The 10,026-nt window shown below is 35.1% G+C and overlaps 1 protein-coding gene across 1 annotated transcript in view; it reads left to right on the top strand.

The window, feature by feature from the left end:
- Nucleotides 1-10,026, top strand: part of LOC107569295 (membrane-associated guanylate kinase, WW and PDZ domain-containing protein 3-like) — a 129,199-nt gene that overhangs the window by 97,508 nt on the left and 21,665 nt on the right. Inside the window, exons 5-8 of the mRNA XM_016255347.1 lie at nt 2,425-2,611; nt 4,476-4,555; nt 5,878-5,935; nt 6,027-6,139. Of these exons, the coding sequence (XP_016110833.1) occupies nt 2,425-2,611; nt 4,476-4,555; nt 5,878-5,935; nt 6,027-6,139 (438 nt within the window). The remainder of the gene's footprint in view (nt 1-2,424; nt 2,612-4,475; nt 4,556-5,877; nt 5,936-6,026; nt 6,140-10,026) is intronic.

Below are 10,026 nucleotides of genomic sequence, written 5' to 3'. Positions count from 1 at the left end.
TGTCTGTCTGTCTGTCTGTCTGTCTATCTATCTATCTATCTATCTATCTATCTATCTATCTATCTATCTATCTATCTATCTATCTATCTATCTATCTATCTATCATCTGTCAGTCAGTCTGTCTGTCTGTCTGTCTATCTATCTATCTATCTATCATCTGTCTGTCTGTTTTTTTGTCTATCTATCTATCTATCTGCCTATCTATCATCTATCTGTCTGTCTATCTATCTATCTATCTATCTATCTATCTATCTATCTATCTATCTATCTATCTATCTATCTATCTATCTATCATCTGTCAGACAGTCTGTCATAGTAAATACTTGACATAGTAAAATGTTAATCTTAGACTGTAGTATCATGGTAATGCTATATTTGTACATGCACCACGATTTTCCATGTTTAATTCCATGATTTTCCATGAAATACCATCTAAATACTGCTAAATCCTACTAAATACTATGGTAATCATTCAGTAACACTGTATATATATCTATGTACTTTTGTATTTCCCTTTAATATCGTGGTATCTTTACAGCACCCTTGTTCAATCTTTCTGGTTGCCTTCTTATAGCTTCCTTGAACTTATCTTTACAGTAAATGCTTTAAAATGACACAGTTGTTGTTTCCCGCGATGTATTGCTATTAATTAAAAGCTGCTGTGTTTGTATAGTCATGTTTGACTACTGGGACTGATGAGGTCTTCCCTCCCAGCCTTGGCATAAGCCAGTGGAGAGGGAATAGTTGTTGGGGGGAGTGCTCGGGGGGGAGCGCTCTGGGTCAGGATTTAAACCCGAGCTCGGACCCTTCTCCCCGGACAGGTGGAGTACCCCGGGCTCGAGAGTAATTACCAAGCTCGGAGCCCTCTCCCTGGACATCACACCAAATATGCAAAACCTTTACTCTGTTCATTATATGTAAGTGTGAACTCGTGAAGAGACGTTTCATGGGGAGTGTCCTTGCCGCAGAACAGTGTCATATTTGCTTTAAAGTGGCTTCTGCCACTTCAAGTGTGTTCAAACAGAGGGAAAATGGGAGCAAATTAGTTATCATGCATGCACATGCATACTTACTGCTGTTACGTACAAACACAGACAGCTGCTGTTACCACGGGCATTTCTTGCTATGATGCAGTGTTGCGGAAATAAAGTACAATGCTGTAGCCTTTTTTATTGAACTGTAGTCATTACTACATTCAATTATGTACATTTACTCAAAATATTCAGATTTTGGATGATGTGCAAAGCTGCGCAGAATCCATCAGATTAGAGCTTGCCGTTTTTAAAATTAGTCAAATCCTGTTGCATGGTAATAGTCAATCTTTGTATAGTACTTTTATACAGTTTCAAAGCAGCTTTACAGAAAATCCTGATGTTAATGTTTATAGTATCTTAATATCTTTGTGCCTTATAGTCACATTTAGCAGATTAGAGCTGGACGATAACATAGTTTACATTTTGTAACAATACAAGCAATCAGGCAGTTGAGATTTGCTATATAGAATATATTATCCTTTGCGCATATACTGTATGTATGTGGATAAGGTTGGACATACTTATATGTCCAACTTTATATAAAAAGCTAGGAGGTAATATTGTTACTTTTTGTGATGAAATGAAAAAATCTGGCTTTTGAGATTTGTTATATAGTATATTTTGCTTTACATGAGTGTACTGTTTTATTGCAGATAAAGCTGGATATAATATACTGTATATCCAACTTTATAGAGATATGCAATAATGCATTTTGTATTTGGCGACAATATAAACAATCCAGCAGCCGGGATTTGCTATATAGGATATATCGCCTTACATGAGTTTACTGTATGTGTGTGGATAGAGTTGGAAATACTTATATATCCAAGTTTATATAAAAAGCTAGGTGGTCATACTTAGTTACATTTTGCAGCAGTAAAAATCAGGCTGTTGCGATTTGCTCTATTGTATATATATATCACCCTATGCAAGTATATTGTACATATGCAGATAAAGATTTATATACCGGTAATATACATCCAACTTTGTCAATAGATCTGTGTGATAATGCTGTTTACATTTTGGGATGATATAAATTGTCACATAGCCGCGATTTGCTGTATAGTATATATTGTTTTACATGAGTATACTGTAAGTATGCAGGTAAAGTAGGTAGGATGTACTATTTATCCAACTTTTGAAATATTGCTGGCCAATAATATAGTTTTTTCGAAATTTTTTGACAATATAACAATCAAATTGAGATTTCCTATATAGTAGCATTGATTTTTGTTAATAATTAAATGATGTCATTAAAGTGGCTATATATGCTTTTTCTGCTGTGTACCTGAAACAGGAAAAGATCTTTCTTGCACACCGTCCTACTTTGACATGCAAATCGTTCTCCTGAGTTAGTTTTGCATTGTTTTTATCTTCTTTCCTTCTGCAGAGAGGACAGAGGAGTGGAGGAAAGCTGTGCCCAGCTACACTCAGTCCAGTGGTGGAGGCAGCGCAGGTGGCAGTGGGACACTGGAAGTCCACACCTGGAGCTCTTTAGCCAGAGACGACAGCCTGGAGCCCCTGCCGTACAACTGGGAAATGGCCTACACAGAGACGGGCATGGTCTACTTCATAGAGTAAGTGTGTGTGGCCGTCAGAGGAGAGATTTAGACTTTACTAACTGCAAGAGGTCTGCTGCTGTACTCATAAATTTTGGGTCAACTTCTAGTTTACGGCCTGTTCATAAATAATAAGGCCTGTTCATAGCTTTGGGACTAGGGATGTATTAACAGAGAAAAGTGCATTTCATATAAAAAAAAAAAGTGAAGATGTGCAGTTACTTTAAAGATCTCATTGTAATTTCCGTTATTAAATTCCGTTATTCAAACTTGTTGCATCATATTCAGATACAAGATACTATTTATGTTTAATCATGCACATGGGCATATTTCATCATGAGATTAGAGAGCTATGGTAGAGGTTAAGACTTTCAGTATTAATTTAGATGCAATTTCTGTAAATTGTAAATATATTTATATTATTTACAAAATCTTCTCAGGTGTTCTGGCTCCAGACTGAAGCTTGTGTAAATCCTAGTTATGCAAAAGACAGAGAAACAAGTACAAACATAATTAGCGTAGCTGCTGTTCCAACCAAGCAAAAATGATTTGTTTAACTAACGAATAATAATGTGCATTTGATTAGATATAACTGCAGTAAAAGATTATGACTGCAGTAAAAGATTATGAGATGCATTATTTGAATGCTTGGCCAAAGAGATGTGTCTTTAATCTAGATTTAAACAGAGAGAGAGTGTCTGAACCCCGAACGGTATCAGGAAGGCTATTCCAGAGTTTGGGAGCCAAATGCGAAAAAGCTCTACCTCCTTTAGTGGACTTTATATGTAAATTCTGTCATGACATTAATATTATCTGAATGTTGTTTTTGTGTTATTATTATTTTTACACTACTGAATGTCATGCGGTATTTGATGCACTATTCACAATACCAAAGGATATTGTTTTGTTTGTTTTTGTATTTTGTTTTGCATTTATTGGCACTGTAGTATTCCTGTGGAGTGTTTTCATTTTTTATTACTGGAGGTTCTTAAAGTAATATTTTGATGCAGTAGCTGTATGCAAAGGCATTATATGCAAATTGCATATTTATACAAAGTTTTTATTTACTGGCTTTAAATTTGCTCCCCAATATTCCCTTTTATAGGCAGTAATATTTGTTAGCAGGCAAGACATTTTCCCCTCCACAGCGCTGCCGTCTGATTCTATTCAGGTCAACTCTCAAACTCCATCAACATAGTATTCCAGTTTCTGTTTTCACAAACGGCATGCTTTATCACTTTCTCTCCCCGTCTTGCTGATATCTGATGTTTTTCTCACTCTGAAAAAGTGTTGCTTTTAAAAGTCAAGAGCAGAGCTGTCAGAACGAAAGAATAAATATAGCTTGCAGTGTGGCCTGAATGCTCTTTAAAGAACAGAGTCAAAGTTCTGTTTGTGTGTGGGTGTGTGTGTGTGTGCATTTGGGGTCGCAATCATTCATATTTTAGTGGTTCCAAAATTTTCCAGTTTAGTTAATAAGACTCATGACTACAGGCCATTGAAAATCTTATCCTCTTTGACCTGCCAAGGCTTTATAATAACTTTCTTTGATGCATTACATTAGTATAAATAAGCGGTTCTCAAACTGAGGTCAATGCAATATCAAAAATAGACCTAAATATTAAAACAATTGACAAAAAGCACTAACAATGAATGAATCAACTAATGAATCAGTTCATAATAATGAATGAACATGCTCGGTCCAACTGCTTGCGATTAGTCAGTTCATTAAGGTTCATCAGCTGAAAGTAGCAGTCTAGTTTATTTTAATAAAAGAACAAAACAACAGTCTAGCAAATTGATGGTAACTCGGGGTGTTATGCAGCCCACAATTTTAGTTTTACTCAGGTCAGGTATCTAATGCATTTTCTTTTTTGTTTTATAGCCACAACACAAAGTCGACTACATGGTTGGACCCGCGTCTGGTCAAAAAAGCCAAGCCCCCTGAAAAGTGTGAGGATGGAGGTGAATGCATATACATATTTATTCATGAAGTCGTAAACATGTATGACAGCTACATGCATATGCAAATAGAAGTTCAATTGCATTCAATCAGATGTGTGTACCCTTCCACATTCACACGCCGGCACACATAGCAGAGGACATGATTGCATAACCTCATCTGAATGCATTCGCTTCCTCTTGCCTTTTCACTCTATAATATACACACGAGCACACATGATGTCTAACTAAATGTAGCTGCTCTCTTAAGGGAGTTTTAAAGTCCTGTGCTATATGCTCACTGGTGCACAATACTTTTCTGTTTGTGCGTGTGTGTGTGAAGCTCTCTGTTGCGTGAACAGCACTTTTTTTCTCCTCATTAGTTCATTTGGGCATAATGTACGTACAGCAGAGGGGATACACACTCACACACACAGCGGCTTACACTGCCTGTTTATTTGACTATTTTGTAAACATGCCATCTTTTGTCATAAAAAATATATTTATTTGTTTTTAGATTAATACCAAGCAGCGTAATATGTGTATGAAAAACCTTTAAAAATATAAAATGTAAATTTTTTTGAACAATTTTATTTTATTGTTTACAAAATACAGTGTATTGAAATCTTATGATACATTATTAAACACTAGCTTGTTTTGCTTGTTAGGATAGCATTATAAAATATGTATTTTATTAAATATGTAAAGTACATCTTAACTACCCTATCCATTAAAACGGAATTTTATTAAGAACGTATATGATATATAATATATTTAAAGCAGAATTAAATCAGAAAAATAGTATTCTATTTGGTCAAAATAATGTAATAAAAAAGAATATATTTTATTAAACATTATCATAATATCATACTGCAGAAAACATAAAAATAAAATTATTTAATTATAATTAAAATGTTTTACCTTCCTAAATGTTTTATATTTTATATTTAGATTTATTTATATTATTTTTTCTGAAGTCCATGTATTATGTTTCATGTTTTTTGCACGAGAAAAGCTGTCATAATTTAATTTATAACTATTTTACACCCACTCTCATATCCTTACATTAACCAGGCTGTTAAAGTACCTGTAATATTTCTTTATGTAAGTACTTCAGCTTTGTTATGATTGGCTAACCTTTGGCAAAAGGCAAAGTATATTTTTTAAATATAATATTAAATATTTTAATAAAAATATTATTTTAAAAATCAAGGAAATTGATGGTTCTTTGTGATATGACCCCTTAAAAATGTGCATGCTGTTGTTAATGTTGTTGCAGCAGCCGTGTGTGTGTGTGTGTGTGTATTGGCATTTAAACACATTGCTTTCTTTTTCTTCATCATCAGAACTTCCATATGGTTGGGAGGAGATTGATGACCCGCAGTACGGCACATACTATGTTGAGTAAGTGTTATGATATGATTAGATTTGTTTATAATGCTTATTAAAGTATCGGCTAGCAATATACTTTTGAACTTTCTCTTGTCATCCTCAGTCACATAAACCAGAGAACCCAGTTTGAAAATCCAGTACTAGAGGCCAAGAGGAAACTCGGTTTGGACACTGCAGTCGCAACTCAGACCCAACAGAGGGCAGCACCTCCTCCAGGTACAAACGTGCACCTCCCTTACTGTGAATTTAAACTGAATTTATGAGTGTTTAAAGGGAACAGCAAAGGCACTCAGCATGTTAGAGTTTCCCGACAGCAGCCCGGAGACAAACACACGGGCTCCTCACTGGGTGAATGATTGTGTGTGGGGGAAAGAGGGACAGAAAGATAAGATTAAAAAATGGTGAGTCATCTGCCATTCTCAATATGATGAATTAAAGATTCTTCCATTACACTGGATGCATTATAGATGTGTTTGAGCATGTGCGTAAATGAGAGAGAGCGAAAAACCAGAGGAAGAGAAGAGTGCTGTTTTAGGATGGATGGATGGGAGTATAAATGTTATAGAGATTGCTTCGCAGCACATCACAGGCTGCATTAACATAAAAGAGAACATTAGCATCCATCATGCATTCACAATGCCTCTCTTTGATCAGTCCCTCTCTAAAACATGGCTTTACTTCTTCACATTCATTCCGAAATTCTGGAAACAACGACTGCTGTCCATTCAGTAAATCCATATCTACTGATGTGAACTGTAGTTATCGAGGCAGAGATGAAAGGAACACAGGAGTCTGAGGGCTTTGATTGGATGGAGACCAGCCTAACAGACTCTCTATTCAGTCATTAGGGGTTGAAGGAAGAACAAGGACAGAAACCACATTTTCTTTTGCTTTACTGAAATGCTCAGTTATCATGTCAGGGGTAAGACCACAAGAAGTTTCATTGCTTTAGATATCAAAATTGCAAAAGTGGCATCTACAGAGACACAATGCTAGAGCTTTCTCAGAAATATATTCACCAGTGTGATTTTAGTGGATGGATGAACTCAGTTGGCCCTCAGAACTTGCATAGGACATTCCAAAATGTTTACAGTTTCTAAATATTAACATAATTTAATCAGTTACAATACTGTTCAAAAGTTTGAGAAATTAATATGCTCATTCAGCAAGGACACAATAAATGGATCAAAATGACAGTAAAAATTATTTTTACAAAAGATTTTGATTTCAAATAAATGTTTTTTTTTTTTTACTTTTTATTCAGCAAAGAATCCTAAAAAAATGAAATGTGCATGCTGTTGTTAATGTTGTTGCAGCAGCCGTGTGTGTGTGTGTGTGTGTATTGGCATTTAAACACATTGCTTTCTTTTTCTTCATCATCAGAACTTCCATATGGTTGGGAGGAGATTGATGACCCGCAGTACGGCACATACTATGTTGAGTAAGTGTTATGATATGATTAGATTTGTTTATAATGCTTATTAAAGTATCGGCTAGCAATATACTTTTGAACTTTCTCTTGTCATCCTCAGTCACATAAACCAGAGAACCCAGTTTGAAAATCCAGTACTAGAGGCCAAGAGGAAACTCGGTTTGGACACTGCAGTCGCAACTCAGACCCAACAGAGGGCAGCACCTCCTCCAGGTACAAACGTGCACCTCCCTTACTGTGAATTTAAACTGAATTTATGAGTGTTTAAAGGGAACAGCAAAGGCACTCAGCATGTTAGAGTTTCCCGACAGCAGCCCGGAGACAAACACACGGGCTCCTCACTGGGTGAATGATTGTGTGTGGGGGAAAGAGGGACAGAAAGATAAGATTAAAAAATGGTGAGTCATCTGCCATTCTCAATATGATGAATTAAAGATTCTTCCATTACACTGGATGCATTATAGATGTGTTTGAGCATGTGCGTAAATGAGAGAGAGCGAAAAACCAGAGGAAGAGAAGAGTGCTGTTTTAGGATGGATGGATGGGAGTATAAATGTTATAGAGATTGCTTCGCAGCACATCACAGGCTGCATTAACATAAAAGAGAACATTAGCATCCATCATGCATTCACAATGCCTCTCTTTGATCAGTCCCTCTCTAAAACATGGCTTTACTTCTTCACATTCATTCCGAAATTCTGGAAACAACGACTGCTGTCCATTCAGTAAATCCATATCTACTGATGTGAACTGTAGTTATCGAGGCAGAGATGAAAGGAACACAGGAGTCTGAGGGCTTTGATTGGATGGAGACCAGCCTAACAGACTCTCTATTCAGTCATTAGGGGTTGAAGGAAGAACAAGGACAGAAACCACATTTTCTTTTGCTTTACTGAAATGCTCAGTTATCATGTCAGGGGTAAGACCACAAGAAGTTTCATTGCTTTAGATATCAAAATTGCAAAAGTGGCATCTACAGAGACACAATGCTAGAGCTTTCTCAGAAATATATTCACCAGTGTGATTTTAGTGGATGGATGAACTCAGTTGGCCCTCAGAACTTGCATAGGACATTCCAAAATGTTTACAGTTTCTAAATATTAACATAATTTAATCAGTTACAATACTGTTCAAAAGTTTGAGAAATTAATATGCTCATTCAGCAAGGACACAATAAATGGATCAAAATGACAGTAAAAATTATTTTTACAAAAGATTTTGATTTCAAATAAATGTTTTTTTTTTTTTACTTTTTATTCAGCAAAGAATCCTAAAAAAATGTATCATGGTTTCCACAAAAATATTAAGCAGCACAACTTTTTTCAAAATTGATGATAATAATAATAATAATAATAATAATAATGTTTCTTGAGCAAATTAGCATATTACAATAAAGTTATTGTAAAATAGTAATAATTAAAGTTGTAATACTATTTCACAATATTCCTGTTTTTACTGTATTTTTACTGTAAGCATAAAATATGTATTTCATAAACATTAGCAAAGCTTACCGACACAAACTGTTTGTACAGTAGTTTAATGAAAATAAATATAATTTATCCTTTATATTTTATATATAACATATTACATTATTATATTCGTATTTAGAATATTAATTATAAAATATAATAGAAATATACATATATATTTTTCTCTTTTTTTGATTATATATATTTTTACATAATAGTAATATTTAGATTATACAGTATTAATATAATCATATTTGTATATATTTGCATATTTGAGGCAAAACAAAACGTGAAACAAATCACCAACAAATGGTTACAATAGGTGGCACTAATCGACAACTAACTTTTCTTCTGATTTGAGGACATGGCTTGCAACTATTTCAACAGTATTTTTTCACATTCTATGATGTTTAGCAGTTTTGAAGATTCCTTTTACTTTGAGTCTTACTGTCAAAATAAAAAAAACTATTCACCATCATTAGTCTTTTCTCTACTTTGTCCTGTCAAAATGGCAAAATCAATGTTTTGACAGGCCTTCCTCCCTGTAATAGAGAGATTCACAGCTGCCATTACAGCATATGCAATCACAGCGCGCGCACACACACACACACACACACACACACACACACACACACAACCCAAGCTTCTTTTAGCTCAGTGTGATTCTTCTTTTATTGTTCGGCAATATAATAGCTCATTAAAACAGTGTGATCCCTACAGTCTTCTAGACTTTGGTGATTTGTGATGAACTCTGAGAGTACAGTATTCCATGACACACTGTTTCATGCAGCATGGGCATAAACACATAAACAGTTCCCCCTAAAACTTTCAATTACAGCAGTGGAACATCAGCTGGAAAACTCCACACCCAGTGCTAAGGAAGATTCTGAAGGTTGTCTAATATTGAGGATGTGAGTGTTATCATTCCCTCAGCCCTTCTGGGAACCCACAGGATAGCAGTATATCAGATGGGTATGTGAGGTTGAACTGCTGGCGATAAATGTTCTCGTCTATGCTGTCAGAGGGAGAGTTGTTAATGGTTTTGTTTACTACTACTGTATGACAGATGTTTGGAATGATTCCCGGTTTTAATTGCATGTCTGTCTATCTATCTATCTATCTATCTATCTATCTATCTATCTATCTATCTATCTATCTATCTATCTATCTATCTATCTATCTATCTATCTATCTATCTATCT

This window comes from Sinocyclocheilus grahami, unplaced genomic scaffold, assembly GCF_001515645.1.
Source record: "Sinocyclocheilus grahami isolate Dianchi unplaced genomic scaffold, SAMN03320097.WGS_v1.1 scaffold1330.1, whole genome shotgun sequence".
NCBI classification, from domain to species: domain Eukaryota; kingdom Metazoa; phylum Chordata; class Actinopteri; order Cypriniformes; family Cyprinidae; genus Sinocyclocheilus; species Sinocyclocheilus grahami.
This window is presented reverse-complemented; position numbering and strand designations above follow the sequence as displayed.